Source organism: Schistocerca piceifrons, chromosome 7 (genome assembly GCF_021461385.2).
Source record: "Schistocerca piceifrons isolate TAMUIC-IGC-003096 chromosome 7, iqSchPice1.1, whole genome shotgun sequence".
Lineage (NCBI taxonomy): Eukaryota > Metazoa > Arthropoda > Insecta > Orthoptera > Acrididae > Schistocerca > Schistocerca piceifrons.
Genome location: NC_060144.1, coordinates 186,841,421 through 186,861,196, shown reverse-complemented (window position 1 = coordinate 186,861,196; position 19,776 = coordinate 186,841,421). Strand labels below are relative to the sequence as shown.

Here is a 19,776-nt window from a genome sequence, read left to right as displayed (position 1 = left end):
GCAGTGGATCCTGATGCGGTTTAGAATTCCTGTGTGATGGTCTGGATAGATGTCTGCCTATTACACATTACGACCCTCTTCAACTGTCGGCGGTCTCTGTTAGTCAACGGACGGGGTCGGCCTGTACGCTTTTGTGCTGTACGTGTCCCTTCACGTTTCCATTTCACTATCACATCGAAAACAGTGGACCTAGGGATGTTTGTGAATGTGGAAATCTCGCATACAGACGTATGACACAAGTGACACCCAATCACCTTACCACGTTCGAACTCCGTGAGTCCCGCGGAGCGGCCGATTCTGCTCTCTCGCGATTTGTAGTGACCACGGAGGTCACTGATATGGAGTACGTGGAAGTAGGTGGCAACACAATGCACCTAATATGAGAAACTTATGTTTTTGGGGAATGTCCGCATACTTTTGATCACATAGTGTATGTCACAAAAATGCAAACGACCTTCTCCTTATCCATGACAACGCAATGAAGTTCTGTGAGCCCCTCTCGGGAGCATAGACTTGTGTGAAGACGGGAGGGGTTCACAAAATTTCGTTCTACTGTTTTGTCTCATCCACCCTGCAGCCCGGATCTTGCACCTTAGGACTTCCATCTGTTGTCCCAATGAAGGATGCACTCAGTGGGAATCAGCACGTGTATGATGTGGATGTTACTGATGCAGGAAGACGCTGGCTCCGACATCGATCAGTAGAGTGATAGCTTGCAGGCAGGCAGTCCCTCCCAGTAAGGTGGTTTAAGGCACTTGCATTGAACGGAGAGTATGTTGGAAAACAGGTTTGTGTAGCTGAAAGAACGGGAAATAATATGGTGTATCGGAATCCTGAATAAAAACAATCTGATTTGAGAAGAACGTGTGCTGCATCACTTACTGAACGCCCCTCGTACTATCGCACCATTAGTTTAATAGGTCATTGTTGCAAACTATTGACACGAATTGTGTACAGGCGAATGGAAATATGGTTGAAGCCAACCCCGAGAAAGGTGATTTGTACTCCGGACAAATGAAGGAACAAGCGAGGCGGTGATGCCCCTACGATTTATCTTAGAACAGAGGCTCAGGAAAAGCAGATTTACGATTTAGACGAAACTTTTGACAATAGTGTTTCGACTACTTCTGAAATTATAAAGGTACCGAAGGTAAGGATAAAATAAAATGAGTGAAATGTATAGACCTTTGATAAAGTAAAGATATAGCTCTTGTGGGAAATTTTAATAAGAAGAGGTATACCAATCCACATTGTACACGAAGTTCAAAAGCTCTATGCAAATACAAGAATCCAAACAACTGGGGATGATGAAGAAACAACAAAGGTTATTAATTTAGGATTTCGACAAGGTTGCAGCCTCTCTCCACAGCTTTTTAATATATACAATGTCGACATTATTCGGCAATGGAGAATGAAACTGAAGAGCTATACACACAACATCAACCAACAAGATTACATTATGACTTTGTTATTCTCAGATGACCAAGTGTTAATTTCGAATAATGAAGATGGACTGCAGAGAGCTGCCTACGAACTATGCCAAACATGCCAGACATATAACACATCAATATCTATACAAAAAACAAAAGCCATGGCTTTCTGTGGAAAAATCCAGTAAGAACAAAAATAATTATAGAGTAAGTAGACAGATTCAAATTTCTAGGAATCATGCTGTCGTACAGGGGAGACATAGATCAAAAGGACAAAATTTTAATACTTAAATGGCACTATCAGAAGAGCCCTTTAACGCAAAGTAAGAACAGAAACATATCTAAAATTTTATAAACTTATGTTAGTACCAACATTACTACATGGATGTGAATCCTGGGTAATGAAAAAGAAAGGTAAAATAATATTACAAGCCAATGAAATGAAATTCCTCAGGTACATAGTAGGGTACACCAAGGTAGAAATACAGATATCAGGGAGGAATTAATTATTTTCGATATAAAAATTGTTGTTGTTGTGGTCTTCAGTCCTGAGACTGGTTTGATGCAGCTCTCCATGCTACTCTATCCTGTGCAAGCTTTTTCATCTCCCAGTACCTACTGCAACCTACATCCTTCTGAATCTGCTTAGTGTATTCATCTCTTGGTCTCACTCTACGATTTTTACCCTCCACGCTGCCCTCCAATACTAAATTGGTGATCCCTTGATGCCTCAGAACATGTCCTACCAACCGATCCCTTCTTCTGGTCAAGTTGTGCCACAAACTTCTCTTCTCCCCAATCCTATTCAATACTTCCTCATTAGTTATGTGATCTACCCATCTAATCTTCAGCATTCTTCTGTAGCACCACATTTCGAAAGCTTCTATTCTCTTCTTGTCCAAACTATTTATCGTCCATGTTTCACTTCCATACATGGCTACACTCCATACGAATACTTTCAGAAACGACTTCCTGACACTTAAATCTATACTCGATGTTAACAAATTTCTCTTCTTCAGAAACGCTTTCCTTGCCATTGCCAGCCTACATTTTATATCCTCTCTACTTCGACCATCATCAGTTATTTTGCTCCCCAAATAGCAAAACTCCTTTACTACTTTAAGTGCCTCATTTCCTAATCTAATTCCCTCAGCATCACCCGACTTAATCCGACTACATTCCATTATCCTTGTTTTGCTTTTGTTGATGTTCATCTTATATCCTCCTTTCAAGATACTGTCCATTCCATTCAACTGCTCTTCCAAGTCCTTTGCTGTCTCTGACAGAATTACAATGTCATCGGCCAACCTCAAAGTTTTTATTTCTTCCCCATGAATTTTAATACCTACTCCGAATTTTTCTTTTGTTTCCTTTACTGCTTGCTCAAGATACAGATTGAACAACATCGGGGAGAGGCTACAATCCTGTCTTACTCCCTTCCCAACCACTGCTTCCCTTTCATGTCCCTCGACTCTTATAACTGCCATCTGGTTTCTGTACAAATTAAGGTTGAAGAATACCGACAAAAATGGATATCCCATCTGTCCGCTATATCAGAACTAAGTGTATTCGAACGTGGGCATATTGTTCGTGCTCGTATGGTGGGCGCTTGTGAAACCGAGGTACCCGAAGTGTTTGGTGTTTCGAGAGGCACCGTATCAATGATTTATACCGGCTACCGGCAGACGCCGAGCCGAGTGGTCGCTCCAGCAGCAGCAGCAGTTGTCTGATACATGGTAATTTAGTTCCTGTCTTTTTTTTCACGTGCTTATGCAAAGGAGTGAACCGTACCTGCGTATTTTACTGTGCAGAAGAGTGGTTAGCAAATTACTGTGAGTTTCTGTTTTCGCATAAGTCGTTGTGTGAGGCGGCTTCCTAGAGTAATTTTCCCACCGCCAGAACATCTACGTCACGCCACTAAGTTTAAATCTCGTGCTGGTGCACAGCGTATAATTTAGATCAGTGCATTCTAATTTACATACTTATCTCGTGCAGTAAATCTTGGGTAAGCAGAGTTCCTACTAATTTTTTTTTTAATTTGTAGTACGTTCTATGGGACCAAACTGCTGAGGTAATCGGTCCCGGGCTTACACACTATTTAATCTAACGTAAACTGACTTATTCTAAGAAAAACACGCATACCCATGCCCAAGGGAGGACTCGAACCTCCGACGGGGAGAGCCCCGCCAACCGTCGCGGCAGAGTTTCTAGTAACAGGTAAGTATAGATACATACCCTCCAGTAGAGAAATTTGTTTCTCTTTAAGAGCTTACCGTCTCAGGGTATAGTGAGAAATTCCCAGAGCAATTTTTAGCGTTTCTTTATTCTTCTCGTTATGATAATTAATTGGAACTCTCAGCTGCTGACAGGTGTTGTTGATATACCTTGATGGGGACAGCTGAAAATGTGTGCCCTGACTGGGACTCGAACCCGGGATCTCCTGCTTACATGGCAGATGCTCTATCCATCTGAGCCACCGAGGACACAGATGAATAACGCGACTGCAGGCACTTATCCCTTGCACGCTTCCCGTGAGACCCACATTCCCAACTGTCCACAATCTACATACGTAATGTTCCTAATACATATTTGCCCATCCACTCATCACTCGCACACATTAAGGTGACGATTCCCGTAAGAGTTCGGGCAACCTGTGCGCATTCGCACAGACGATGGTCAATGGTCGGGTAGCCATTTAACTATATATGAAGATAGTAACTGTTCTCGAAAGAACAGATACCATTGATGACCGTGCAGCTTCTCTAGAATAAATGACAGTTAACTGAAACTCTCAGCTGCCGACAGGTGTTGATATACCTCGATGGGGACAGCTGAAAATGTGTGCCCCAGCCGAAACTCGTTATATTTCGCGTACATTGCAGACTCACTACTACCGTTTGAGATTTAATATCTGTTTTTCACACACTACTATATGGCTAGGGACTGTGTTTGTTGCGAGCGGACACTTGGAGAAACACCCGGAAGCTGCATTGGCTACCGTTGACGTGCTTCCGGCTAACACTCAAAGCTGCAGCTACTTCGGGGCGTTGGTGACGAGACCTGCAAAACCTTTGGCGTCGTCAGGATCCCCAGGTGGCCCTGGTGTAGCTGCAACTTCTGATACGCAACATCTGACCAGTCTGTCAGACAGTGGTGAGTTCGCGCGCCACTGGGTTGAAGGCGACAGAGGGAGAAGATCGCACGGCTGGCTCAGCTCGCTCCCTACGCCTCCAACAGGTACGAGGTGCTCCCTACTGTTGATCGTATCTCTGGGCCAGCGCGGGATGCCTCTCCTGCTGGGCCAGCGGCCCGTTTTCCTGCCCAGTTCGGGCAAGTGCACAGGGTGTGTGTGCTTGTCATTGGAAGCTCCAATGTTAGGCGGGTGATGGAGCCCCTCAGAGAAATAGCAGGGAAGGCGAGGAAGAATGCCAGTGTGCGGTTTGTTTGCCGAGGGGGTCTCGTCCACGATGTGGAGGAGGCCCTGCCGGCGGCTATCGAGCGCACTAGGTGCAACCGGCTGCATGTAGTGGCACATGTCAGCACGAATTATGCCTACCGCTAGGGTTTTAAGGGTATCCTCGGCTCCTTTCGACGGATGGCTCATCTGGTGAAGGCAACTAGCATCGCAGGCAGGGTGTAGGTAGGCTAAGCTGTCTATTTGTAGCATTGTACTCAGGATTGATTGCGATCCTCTTGTTTGGAGCAGAGTAGAAGGTCTAAACCAGAGGCTCGGACGACTCTGCGGAGGCATCGGATGCGAGTTTCGCGACCTCCGCTATCGGATGCAGAATTGCAGGGTTCCCCTTAATAGGTCAGGCGTGCACTACACGCAGGAAGCGGCTACTAGGATAGCGGAGTAAGTGTGGCGTGCAAAGGTGCTTTTTTTAGGTTAGAGGGATCCTCCCTTGGGATCACAGACTATTTGCCTGATAAATTAACCACAATGTCCTCAGGGAATGTTCGATCAGAGATTTTAGGAAACTGTAGGAGCAACCAAGTAAAGATTCAAGAATTAGTTTCGCTTACTGAATGTTATAATGTACAGATAGTATTAGGCAAGAAAGTTGTTGAAACCGGACGTTAATGAAAACCAAATCCTAAGATCAGATCGGAATGTTTATCGTAAGGATAGGGTAGTCGCTAATGGTGGCGGCGTGTTTATTGCAGTACAGAATTCGATAAAACCTAGCGAGGTTATTACTGATTCCGATTGCGAATTAATCTGGATGAAGTATCAAAGATCGGTCAAGAATCGTAATCGGATGATTTTATAGAGCACCCGGTTCAGGAGCTGTAGTGGTAGAGCGCTTCAGACAGAACTTAAACCGACCACGATGGCCGAGCGGTTCTAGGTGCTGCAGTCTGGAACCGCGCAACCGCTACGGTCGCAGGTTCGAATCCTGCCTCGGGCATGGATGTGTGTGATGTCCATAGGTTAGTTAGGTTTAAGTAGTTCTAAGTTCTAGGGGACTGATGACCTCAGAAGTTAAGTCCCATAGTGCTCAGAGCCATTTGAACCATTTTGAACAGAACTTAACAGAATATCGATAACAATTTTCCTGATCATGATGTTGTAATAGGAGGTGACTTCAGCGTGCCAGGTATAGATCGGAAGCGCCATGCTCTCAAAACTGGTGCCAGAGACAGGGATTCGTGTGACATTGTTCTATATGCCTTGTCCGAAAATTACCTTGGGCAGATAGTTAGAGAACCAATCATGAGAGTAATGTATTAGATCTCCTGGCAACAAACAGACCTGAATTATCGAATCAGTTAAAGTAGTGGAAGGTGTCGTAAGGGTGTGATGGCATCTATGACAACCGGTCTTACAAAGAATGTTAATAAAGGGTAGGAAGATATTTTTGCTTAGCAAGAGTGACAGGATACAAATTCCAGAGGGGATTTATGTGTGTGTGTGTGTGTGTGTGTGTGTGTGTGTGTGAATTCCTAAGGGACCAATCTGCTGACGTCATCGATCCCTAGACTTACACACTACTTAAACTATCTTATGCCAAGAACAACACACACACCCATGCCCGAGGGAGGACTCGAACCTCTGGCGGGTGGGCCGTGCAATCCGTGACATGGCGCCTCAAACAACGCGGCCACTCCGCGTGGTATGGTCTAATAGCCGTGTTAGAAAACTACTACATAAACATGGAGCACTTCATCCCAGATTCAAGAGAAGTAAAAACCTAGTTGGAAAACAAAAGCTGAACGAAGCGAAAATGAGCGTAAGCAGGGCAAAGAGAGAACCGTTCAATGACTTTGAAAGTAAAACTTTGTCAACCGATCTGAGTAAAAATCCTAAGAGATTTTGATCGTATGTAAAATCAGTAAGTGGATAAAGATCATGTATTCTTTCACACAGTAACCCTACTGGCACCGAAATGGAAGATAACAGAGAGAAGGCCGAAATACTGTTTCACCGCTGAAGATCGTAACACGGTCCCTCCTTTCAGGCGTCACACAAACATCGAATTGGGGAAGATATTAAGATAAATGATCGCGGAGTAGAAAAATAATTACAATCACTTAGTACTGGAAAGGCGTCATGACCAGATGAGATACCTATAAGATTCTACAAAGATTATGTGAAAGAACTCGCTCCCCGTCCAGCAATAATTTATAGTAAATCACTTGAGCAACGATGGGTAACTAGCGACTGGAAGAAAGCGCAGGTCATTTCCGTTTTTAAGAAGGGCCGTAGGTCAGATGTACACAGTTATACACCTACGTCGTTGACGTCGGTCCGTTGAAGAATTATGGAACATGTTTCTTGCTCAAGAATTACGACGTTTTTGGCGAATGAAAATCTTCTCTATAAAAAGCAACATCGATTCCGCAAACACAGATCCTGCGAAACAGCTCGCTCTGTTCCTCCACGAAATTCACAGTGCCGTTGTTTCCATGTGCCGTGACTTCAGGAAGGGATTTGACACCAGCACGCACTGCCGTTTACTGAAGCAAATGCGAGCTTATCTAGTACCGGAGCAGATCTGAGACTGGATTCAAGACTGTCTTGCAGACAGAAGTCGGTCTTAACGAAACAAAATCGACGGATGTAAAGGTTATTTCCGGAGTAGTATAGGGAAGTGTGATAGGACCGTTACTGTTTACGATATATATATGGTTGGATGAGCGTTGTTTCACACTATACATATACTTTCTACTAGATCATGTATATATATGATCTAGTAGAAAGTATATATATATGTATAGTGTGAAACAACGCTCATCCAACCATATATATATATATATATATATATATATATATATATATATATATATATATGGTTGGATGAGCGTTGTTTCACACTATATATATATAACTTTCTACTAGATCATATATATGATCTAGTAGAAAGCGTCAGTTGCTCTTTAAGGGTATTCGCAGATGATACGGTTATCTATAACAAAATAGCAACGCCAGAAGATAGTAACGATTTGCAGAATGACCTCCAGAGAATCGATGAATGGCACAGGCTCTGGCAGCTGGCCCTGAACGTACATAAATGTAACATATTGCGCATACATAGGAGAAGAAATCCTACTGCTATACTATTGATGACAAACCGTAAAACATCTATGAGTAACTATCCAGAGCGACCTTACGTTGAATGACCACATAAAACAAATAGTGGGAAAAGCAGATGTCAGACTCAGATTCATAGGAAGAATCTTGAGGAAATTTAACTCATCCACGAAGGAAGTGGGTCATAAGGTGCTTGTTCGACCGATTCTTGAGTATTATTCATCTGTCTGGGGTCCCTACCAGGCAGGACTGATAGAGGAGGTAGAGAAGATCCAACGAAGCGGCAGGTTTTGTCACGGGATCGTTTAGCCAGCGGGAGAGCGCTACGGAGGTACTCAACAAACTGCATTGGCAGATGCTACAAGAAAAGCATTGTACGTCACGGAGAGACATACTATTGTAATTTCGAGAGAGCACTTTCCGGAAAGAGTCAGACGACGTACTACTTTCTGCCCACATAGGTATCGCGTAATGACCACGAGGAGAAAATTCGAGAAAGTAAAGCCAATACAGAGGCATACCGACAATCATTCCACTCTATACGCAAGTGGAACAGGGTTGGAGGGCACAGTTAGTGTTACAAGAAATATCCTCTACCACACAACATCTACATCTGCATTTATACTCCGCAAGCCACCCAACGGTGTGTGGCGGAGAGCACTTTACGTGCCACTGTCATTACCTCCCTTTCCTGTTCCAGTCACGTATGATTCGCGGGAAGAACGACTGCCGCAAAGCCTTCGTGTGCGCTCGAATCTCTCTAATTTTGCGTTCGTGATCTCCTCGGTAGGTATAAGTAGAGGGAAGCAATATATTCGGTACCCCATCCAGAAACGCACCCTCTCGAAACCTAGACAGCAAGCTACACCGCGATGCAGAGCGCCTCTCTTGCAGAGTCTGCCACTTGAGTTTGCTAAACATCTCCGTAACGCTATCACGCTTACCAAATAACCCTGTGACGAAACGCGCCGCTCTTCTTTTGATCCTCTCTGTCTCCTCTGTCAACCCGACCTGGTACGGATCCCACACTGATGAGCAATACTCAAGTATAGGTCGAACGAGTGTTTTGCAAGCCACCTCCTTTGTTGATGAACTACATTTTCTAAGTACTCTCCAATGAATCTCAACCTGGCACCCGCCTTACCAACAATTAATTTTATATGATCATTCCACTTCAAATCGTTCCGTACACATACTTCCAGAAATTTTACAGAGGTATCTGCTACCCGTGTTTGTTCCGCTATCATATAATCATACAATAAAGGATCCTTCTTTCTATGTATTCGCGATACATTACATTACGTGGCTTGCGGGGTATGATGTAGATGCAGATGCAGATACAGGGAAAGCTGCAAAACATCATTCGCTAAATCACAACGTGGATGGAAGTTTATGTTGAATGACCGTGACGGATGGTCACTGAAGAGGCTTGTGACGAAAATTAAGAGGATGACAAAAAAATGGTTCAAATGGCTCTGAGCACTATGGGACTTAACATCCAAGGTCATCAGTCCCCTATAACTTACAAGGGAACCTCCCCATCGCACCCCCCCCCCCCCCTCAGATTTAGTTATAAGTTGGCACAGTGGATAGGCCTTGAAAAACTGAACACAGATCAATCGAGAAAACAGGAAGAAGTTGTGTGGAACTATGAAAAAATAAGCAAAATATGCAAACTGAGTAGTCCATGCGCAAGATGGACAACATCAAGGGCAGGCTGAACTCAGGAGCGCTGTGGTCCCGTGGTTAGCGTGAGCACCTGCGGAACGAGAGGTCCTTGGTTCAAGTCTTTCTACGAGCGAAGAGTTTAATTTTTATTTTCAGTCAATTATCAAAGTTCAGACACTCACACATAATCAACTTCGCTCTCCAAAATTCCAGGACATGTTCAGATTTGCTTGGACATATGCAGGATTTGACGGTCTACACATGGAAAAATTTGAAAACGTTAGAAACATATGTTTTGACAGAGCACAGGGAAAAGTGTGCGACTGTGAAACTGTTGGATTCATTTGTTACAGTTTATGTGACAAAATCTTATGTTTTCATCTCTTTTTTGGGAGTAATTATCACATTCGCCAAGTGTACAAGTTAGGTGGGTCGACAACATATTCCTGTCATGTGACGCACATGCCGTCACCAGTGTCGTATAGAATATATCAGACGTGTTTTCCTGTGGAGGAATCGGTTGACCTATGACCTTGCGATCAAATGTTTTCGGTTCCCATTGGAGAGGCACGTCCTTTCGTCTACTAATCGCGCGGTTTTGCGTTGCGGTCGCAAAACGCAGACACTAAACTTATTACAGTGAACAGAGACGTCAATGAACGAATGGACAGATCATAACTTTGCGAAAATAAAGAAATTAAAATTTTCACATGAGGGAGGACTTGAACCACGGGACCACGACGATCCTGAACTCAGAATATCCTTGATGTTGCCTATCTTCGCATGGACTACTCAGTTTGCATATTTTGCTTATTTTTTCATAGTTCCACTCAACTTCTTCCTGTTTTCTCGATTGATCTGTGTTCAGTTTTTCAAGGCCTATCCACTGTGCCAACTTATAACTAAATCTGAGGGGGGTGCGATGGGGAGGTTCCCTTGTTAGAATCACTTAAACCTAACTAACCTAAGGACATCACACACATCCATGCCCGAGGCACGATTCGAACCTGCGACCGTAGCGGTCACGCGGTTCCAGACTGAAGCGCCTAGAACCGCACGGCCACACCGGCCAGCTAAGAGGATGACAGCTGCAAAACTCACAGCACCAAAACAACACGAAGGGAGCCCCATAAGGAGGGAACAACATATCGAGCTGGAATTCCAAAACCACTCACCAGAGATGCAAATGCCTGTAACAGGAAAACGTGGTGCCACAGCCATAAAACATGGACTATGCATGAATGTAAGACTGTCATTTGGTTGGATGAGCGTTGTTTCACACTATTTGCAACTTCTGGACGAGTTTTCGTCCCAAGAGTGAAATATGATGGGGGCTCGATGATGATTTGGACAGCCGTTTTGTGGTGTTCCATGGGCCCCATAGCTACTGCCAAGGAATCTGTGGCAATTTTGGCTGATCAAGTCCATTCCATGGTACAATGTTAGGCAATGGTGATATTGTGTTCCAAGAGGACAGGGCCGCTGTCTACACAGCTCGTATCGTCAAGGACTGGTTTTGTGAGCACGAGAGTGAACTGTTGCATCTTCCCTGGTCACCACAATCACCAGATCTCAATATTACTGAGCCTTTGTTGTCTACTTTGGAGAGAAGGGTGCGTAATGGGTACCCTCCTCCATCATCGTTATCTGAACATACCACTATTTTTCATTAAGAATGGTACAGAATTCCCTTGAAAGCCACGCAGGATCGGAGCTGTGTTTATCCACTCTGAGATGACTGTAAGCTAGTCTGAATGTCAACGGTTTTCCTAAGCGATATCTATCATAGCAATATGTTGTGTCTTTGGTGTTTTCGTATTCTCTTATCTACGTCTGGCTCAAGGTAATGCGGAATAATGCTTTATCTAGTTTCATGCTATCTGTTGTGAGCGGTTCTCTAGGTAGTTTCGCGTACCCAAGTCAAAGACTCGAATATGAGACGCAATATACACACATCAAAAAAAGTTTTGCACCTCGGTTCCGAGAGTTCTGGCACCTGTACAGAAAATTTCCGCCCTTTTTATTGCTCATCAAAACCACACATTGCATGTTGTACCACCACACAGCGAGACCTTCAGAGGTGGTGGTGCAGATAGCTCTACACACTGGTACCTCTAATACCTAGTAGCACGTCCTCTTGACGGATGTCTATATTCGTCGTGGCATACTATCCACAAGTTCATCAAGGCTCTGTTGGTCCAGATTGTCCCACTCCTCAACGGCGATTCGGCGTCGATCGCTCAGAATGGTTGGTGGGTCACGACGTCCATAAACAGCCCTTTTCAATCTATCCCAGGCATGTGCGATAGGGTTCATGTCTGGAGAACATGCTGGCCACTCCAGCCGAGCGATGTTATCATCCTGAAGGAAGCCATTCACAAGATGTGCACGACGGGGGTGCTAATTGTCGTCCATGAGGACGACGAATGCCTCGCCAATATGCTGCCGATATGGTTGCATTATCGGTCGGAGGACGGCATTCACGTATTGTACAGCCGTTACAGTGTCTTCCATGACTACCAGCGGCGTATGTCGGCCCCACATAATGCCACCTCAAAACAGCAGGGAACCTCCACCTTGCTGCACTCGCTGGACAGTCTGTCTAAGGGGTTCACCCTTACCGGGTTGCCTCCAAACACGTCGCCGACGACTGTCTGGTTGAAGGCATATGCGACTCTCATCGGCAAAGAGAACGTGATGCCAATCCTGAGGAGTCCATTCGGCATGTTGTTGGGCCCATCTGTACCGCGCTGCTTGGTGTCGTGGTTGCACACACGGACCTCGCCATGGACGTCGTGAGTGAAGTTGAGCATCATGCAGCCTGTTGCGCACAGTTTGAGTCGTCACACGACGTCCTGTGGCTGCACGAAAAGCATTATTCAACATGGTGGCGTAGCTGTCAAGGTTCCTGCGAGCCATAATTCGTAGGTAGCGGTCATCCATTGCTGTAGTAACACTTGGGTGCATGAGCGAGGCATGTCATCTACAGTTCCTGACTCTCTGTATCTCCTCCATATCTGAACAACATCGCTTTGGTTTACTCATAGACTCCTGGACACTTCCCTTGTTGAGAGCCCTTCCTGGCACAAAGTAACAATGCGATCGTGATCGAACCGCGGTATTGACGGTCTAGGCATGGTTGAGCCACAGACAACACGAACCGTGTACCTCCTTCCTGGTGGAATGATTGGAACTGATCGGCTGTCGTACCCCGTCCGTCTAATAGGCGCTGGTGATGCATGGTTGTTTGCACCTCTGGGCTGGCTTAGTGATATTTCTGAACAGTCAAAAGGACTGTTTCTGTGATACAATATCCACAGTAAATGACTATCTTCAAGAGTTCTGGGAACCGGGGTGATGCAAAACTTTTTTTGATGTGTGTGGTATATGTTTCTAACTGGTTAGGAAGGTTCGGCTAAGGAAGTGAGAGTGTAGCCAAGCTGGCGGCGTGCAGACTCACCTTCCCTCTCGGGCACGTATCCGTCAGTCTCCTCGATCTGCAGCGGCTGGCCCACGTTGTACTGCAGCAGCTTCAGCTCGGGGTTGAGCATGATGGGGTCCGCGTCCGCCCACCGTAGTCGCAGCTTCTGCATGTTGTACGAGACTGCAGCAACACAGGCCACGAGTTGTCACTGGCCGGCATACGGGAACACTCATAGTCAGTTAACAGCACACTGGCGGGACCAAGGCCATTCAACATTTACTCTCTCAAGAATGACAACGTTTTCATTTACAACTGGTGTCGATCATAGATCATCGTAGCATGGAAGGGCAGCTCGTTGAAGTCCGACATGTAAGAGAGCTGTACGAGCCCACAGTGTAACTAAAATACACTCATGTTCATAAAAACAGAACACCTTGAAAGACTACTAATAGGAAGTTCGTACTCACAGGACATGTACATTAGTATGTCCTGAAGACGTATGTCACCTCGGTTAAGCATGCGTCCTGTAGTCGGACGGGATCCACTATGGGCACTGATAAGTTGTTCCATGCGTGATGGCCTCGACGTGTATAAGGCGAAATGGCGTCCTGTAGCATAGCCATACATGCTGCGTTCACTTGGTTCCAAAGTTTTTCTGTGATGGTTGGCATTGGGTCTGAGATTGCTGTACCCATCGTTTCACCATATCCCACAAATTGTCGACTGGAGACAAATCTATTGATCTGGTAACATGGTTGACAAGGGCAAACGCCTAACATCCCGTGACACCAAGAAGGCACGTGTTCGTGCAGTAACATGTAACCGTGCATTGTCTTGCTGAAAAATGGCACCTTGGGTGTCGTGCAAAAAGGGTACGGCTACTGGACGCAGGACGTCATTCACGGATGTTACGCTGGTCACAGTGCCCTGGACACGCACCAGCTATGATTTGTGGTTGTACCCAATGGCAGTCCACACCATAAGACCTTCAGCTGGTGCCGTATGTCTTGTGCAAATGCAGTCACTGTGATGCCACTCCCCTTGTCTGCGGCGAACCAAACTGCGGCCATCATTTTCAAACAAGCAGAACCTGGATTCGTCCGAAAACACTATCTGATGCCATTCCTCTCCCCAGTGACGTCCAGTCACCATTGCCGTCTAACATGTTTCTGCACATTCGTTTAAGATAGGTGGAGAAGTGGACGACACTCACGTAACCAAGGCCATAATAGGAGGTGACCGACTGTCATCCCTGATATTGTACGTTGTGTTACGCTGTTCCACTGTAGCGCTGTAGCAGAGGAGGACGCAGATCTGTCCTGCAATGCTATTCGGATGAGGTGTCAATCTTCTCGGGGAGGGCTGGGTGGCTGTCCTGCAATGCTATTCGGATGAGGTGTCAATCTTCTCGGGGAGGGCTGGGTGGTGCGAACTGACTGATCTCGTCGTGTTTTACGCCCTTCCGTTGCACTGCCAAAACCCTTCGTCCCACAAGAGCAGCAATTTCTAGGACGGATGCATCATACTCTCTCAGACCAATAATGCGCCCTCTTTGAAACTCAATGATTTGATGGTATGGTTCGCACGTACGTCTGCGAGGCATCCTGCATATCTGCTCGAGCCACACTGATCGATTACCTTCGGTTTATAGCCATAACGAGACCCATGGGCACATTTTACCAACAGGTGGTGTTGCGACGCGATATTGATGTTGACCTTGAACCCTCAGGCCAAAATGGTTCAAATGCTAATCATTTCTGCAAAACAAAGTAGTGTACATGCTCTGTGAGTATGAACTTTCTTCCTCTAGTTTTTGTACGTCCATCCTTGTGACTGGAGGTCTGGGGGACTTCGGCCATTCATTTATGTAAGAAACTGAAACACCTACAGCTGTTCTTATGATGTCATTTATTGTATGGCTACCAGTTTCAGTGCACCATCTTCAGACCTTAGCTGATGCTGAAGGGGGTTAACACCATCCGTATACATGATACAATAGTGACCAACATCTATAACTGGTTTTTGCTGACTACCTGTAACCAAAATGTTCTCTCTCCGACCATCAAGTATCAACGGTCAGTTTTCCAAGGTTTTCTTTTTTTTTCTGAATATGAGTGTGTGTTCAGCTTGGTGGCAGTTTTAGATCCTTGATGCCATTATCCATTGATGAGCAAAAGCATTATGATGAGCTGCTTAACAGCATGTTGGTCTATTTTTGGGATGAAATACAGCAATTGTTCTGCATGATGGGTTCAACAAGTACTTGGTAGATTTACGGAACTATGTGTGAGCCGTTGTCGGCTCGCGTTAATGCCGTTTTTCGTTTGGGAATTTTGTCACCATCGAGTGGCGTCTTATTCCTCCCTCAGTTACTATGTGAACGAGTTGCTCACTTGCCTCCGTCAGTGGCAGCAGCAGCGTTTATAGATACTGGTACTGCTGTAATTTCTTTGGTGTGGCAGTTATATTTCCGTGCCATGGTGTGTGTGGCAGTTGGTCGGGCACGGAGTAGCAGTCGGGGATGGAGCAGCAGTCGCGGACGAAGTAGCGTCGGGAACGGGGCCCCAGTGAGGTGCGGACAGCCAGTACTTGCTGACCGCTGGCGACACACATGGACTGTCCGACTGAAGGAGACTGGAGCGGGAACGAGCGTTGGTTGGTCGTTCAGTCGGTCGTCTCATCGGCCGATGTGTGTTTGATCTTTTGACTGTTTCTGGGTGTGGGCAGTTGGTCGGTTGCGGTGGAGCAGCGGAAGTCTCTGCGGCGTGTGATCAGGCCGGAGTCACTGGCGGCGTGCACACACTGTTGGAGTTGTGTGGCACTAGCTGCGAGAACTGCTAAGTTCGTCGCGCACCGCACCTGCATACTGGAGTTGAGTTATCAGTGAACCTGTCATCAAAGCTCAACCATTGTGACATGTCTTCGTTGATTACTAATTGTTACATCCTGGGCTGTCCCTGCAAGCGGCAACGTGATGGTGTGTTGGAGTCGGCAAAATTTTGCACCCATCTCCCTATATGGTGTTTAACCTTCGAAATGATTATAATTTATTAGTAAAGTGCACCAGGGCTATCTTCTGCCTTGTGGCCGTTGACGTTCTGGTTACCTGCCCTGGTCGTTACCGTACTTTGGTACCAGTGTGTTTTCCTTGCCGTGTTTATGCTGTCCAGCACGGCATGTAGTTTGACAGCTTGGTGTTGTTCTCCTTTTCTCACTGAGTGTTTATTGTGCCTTGACTGTGTTTTATACGCCAATTATTAAGACAAAATCCTGCTGCGATCTTCGTCTTAGCTGGTCGGGTGAAACGGAATTGATTAGGCGGTTGGTTGGTTGTCAGCCGTCTGTAGGTCGTGCTGCAACGCGATTGTTTAGTGTTACGCTTGGCTGTCTGTCTCACCTAAACTGTGATTGGAGTTTCCTCCCCTGGCCAACCCTTGGAACACTTCTGAGCACCACTGTTTGTTGTTTGTGACTGTCATTTTATTTGGTCGCAGGTACTTTGCCAGGCCTTCAGCCGTGTATTAATATTGTTTGTTTTATGTTTTTGTTTGTTTTATCTTTTATGTTTTCGGCCTTCAGCCGAACTTCATAACAACTTTAAGATTAGGCCTCAAGCCGTGTTTCGTTTAAAATTCTTGTTGCTCTGTATTTAGGCGTTCAGCCGAGTTTGTTTCAGAATCTGTGGCTTTAATAAGTAAATCCTTGTCTGTAAGGTTTTCTTCTAATTCTTGAAACAGCCTTCAGCTGTGTTCTGTAAATTTTTATCTTAAGGTTTTATTTATTTAGAGTAATTGTTTGGGGCTTGAGCTGATAAGATACGTCAAGTTTTCTTAAGATGTTTTTCTGTTGTACTGTGCAAAAGCTTATCCTTAAAGCCTCTCTTTTATTATTTAAATAAATTTTTTTTAATTGGGCTTTCAGCCGAAGAATTAACTTGAATTTTCCTTAATATGGCCTTAGCTGGAATTTGTAAATGCTTGGCTTTTAATGAATTCCTTAGCTGATCTGAAATATTATTTCGGCCTTTAGCCGAGAAGATATTGTAATTATATTTAAGCAAGGCCTTCAGCCGTTACTTTAAATCCTGGTGTTTTAAAAGCAATCATTAAAACTTATTCTGGAGAAGTTACTTGGGCCCTCAGCTGTGAATTGATCTTGTTATTTTAAGGAGAAAACTGTGCATTGGTTTGAGCAATAAAGTTGTGTGTGTTCCTGTATAACTAACAGTAATTGGCCTTGACCCCTTTCCACAACCCGATCCGCTCTGTCCTGAAAAACCAGATTTCAATGTGGCACCAGATGTCTATCCACAGGTTGCACAATTCCTGTGGCTGTGACATCTCAGATTTGTTCCATAGGGTTCAGATCAGGCGAATCTGGTGGCCAAGAAGTCAGTGAGAGTTCACTATCAAGCTCCACAAACCGCTGTAGCACAAGTCTGGCCTTGTGATACGGGCAGTTATACTGGTGGAAGATGCAGTCGCCATTGGGGAAGACACCGAGCATTAATGGATACAGGTGGCCTGCAATAACGCCCACATAGTCCTCAGCTGTCACGGTATCGTCGATTACTACCACTGGTTTCATGGAAGCCCAGGTGAATGACCCCCACAGCATTATATGGCCCCCCACCAGCATGCGTCCACAGTATGGTGCATTTTCGGCAACCGTGCGCCAGGATGACGGTGTATCCTGACACGACCATCGGCCTGGTGTGACGAGGAACGTGAGTCATTAGGCCAGCTGACGTATTTAGATTGGTACATGATCCAATATTGATGGCGCCATGCTCAAAGCAATCGTATTTGACGAGTCGTTGGGTCAACATGAAAATGTGTCGAGGTCATCTGGTATGGGTCTCATGGTTGCCAATGCGCGCTCAACTGTGTGCTCCCAAACACTTGTACTTGCACCAGCATTGTGCTCTACCGTCATATCTGCCACAAATTTCCACCTGTCCTGGTTTAGAATGTGTATAAGACTTCGATCTCCACGTTCTTTCATGACCTTGTCGCCTACTCGTTGTTTCAACGTCCTTCAACCACCTTCCATAGATTCTCATCTGCTACAGATGCTCACGATTGCTCAGATCGACGAAATGTTACCGCTCTAAGTCAACTCCGTGTGTTCGCTTACTCATTTACTTCGCACACCATTCATTTCTAGTGGTCAAATAGATCATCTGGACACAGTTGCATACTGTCTGGATCGACAAAGTCCTCCCTGTTGCCTCAAAAAATGTAGCATGCATTTCTGTTGCATTATCCTCAGGGTACATCCACTATCTGATCGAATTATCCGGACACTTATTAGTGGACATTAACATGACATGCGTCCACCTTTCGCCTTTACGGCGGCTTCAACCTCGCTGAGGACGCTTACAGTGAGGTGTCTGAATGTCTGAGTAGGAACAGTAGCCTATTATTCCTCAAGAGCTGAGGCCGGAGAAGGTAGTGGCTTGAACACTGGAGTACGGAGCAAAGTCGAAATTTTAACTTATCCCAAAGGTATTCCACTGGGTTCAGATCGGTAATATGAGCAGGCCAGTCTATTTTAGGAATGTTATTGTTCATAAATCATTGCCTCACAGAAGCTTCTTTATTGTAAGCTGCATTCATGCTTATAGAAACAATCATTGTCTCTGAATTGTTTCTATGCTATGTGCAGTAGACAATGACGTGAAATGTGTCCATACCTGTTCACATTTAGTGTTTTCTTTGGCACAATAATGGAACCACAACCTAACCACGAAAAACACCTCCATAACAACCTCCCCCGTGTCCGCCACCATAGCTCAGTGGACAGCACACTGGCTCGTCATGCCGGGGGCCCGGGTTCGATTCCCTGCTGGGTTGGAAATTTTGTCAGCTCAAGTACTGGTTGTTTCTGTCGTCTTCATCATCATCATTTCATCCTCATCGACGCGCAAGTCCCCGAACTGGCGTCACCTCAAAAGACTTGCACCAGGTGATCAGGCCTACCTGCCGGGAGTCTCTCACCACACGACATTTCATTTGGCCTCCTCCGTGCTTCACTGTTGGCGTCACAAATGATAGCAGGTAATGTTCTCCAGGCATTCGCCAAACTCAAACCCTTCCGTTGGATTACCACAGGGTGTAGCTTGATTCTCACCCCAAATCATGCACTGCCCAATCACATCGGTCTGAACGCCATCTCAAGCGTCACGTAGTGTTGACTACAGAAATGTATTGCTCATGAGGAGCTGCTCGACTGTTGTATCCAGTTTTTTTAATTCTCCAAAGCACAGTCATTGTGCTACCTGGACTGCTTGTACCACTTTGGAACTCACTACTGCTTCCATCCTCTGATTTCATGCAAATTTTAACAACCACCTTCCGCAATGCTCGACAGTACCTGTCCGTCAGTACCTGAGGTGTGCCTGGTCTTGGTTTAGCTGTTTTTGTTCCTTCACATTTCCACTTCACCAACGCCCAACCTGGACGGCTTCAAAAGGGTTGAAATGTGTCTATTGGATTTGTTACTCAGTTGGTACCCACTCTGCCTATGCTGGACATAAGTCTTTAATGTGCAGGCAGTATCTCCACCACGACATCTAGAGTCCACCTGACCTAGTACACAGTACTGCCACCAGAGGGTGCTGTCATCCCTCCTTTGATGTAATCCAAGATTGTGGTCTGGAAGGTGAAAATGGCGCGAAAATGACTCAACCTGCGCTGGGCTGCTGGAGAGAGTAAGCA

At 45.6% G+C, this 19,776-nt stretch overlaps 1 protein-coding gene across 4 annotated transcripts in view; it reads right to left on the bottom strand.

Moving 5' to 3' along the window:
* LOC124805084 (glycine receptor subunit alpha-3) overlaps window positions 1–19,776 on the bottom strand; it is a 603,880-nt gene that overhangs the window by 135,470 nt on the left and 448,634 nt on the right. For 3 of the 4 annotated variants that reach the window (XM_047265520.1, XM_047265521.1, XM_047265519.1), the window contains exon 7: window positions 13,094–13,237. The exons of the other annotated variant lie outside the window; for it this stretch is intronic. In XM_047265520.1, coding sequence (XP_047121476.1) covers window positions 13,094–13,237 — 144 coding nt within the window. The remainder of the gene's footprint in view (window positions 1–13,093; window positions 13,238–19,776) is intronic. 4 annotated transcript variants of the gene reach the window in all.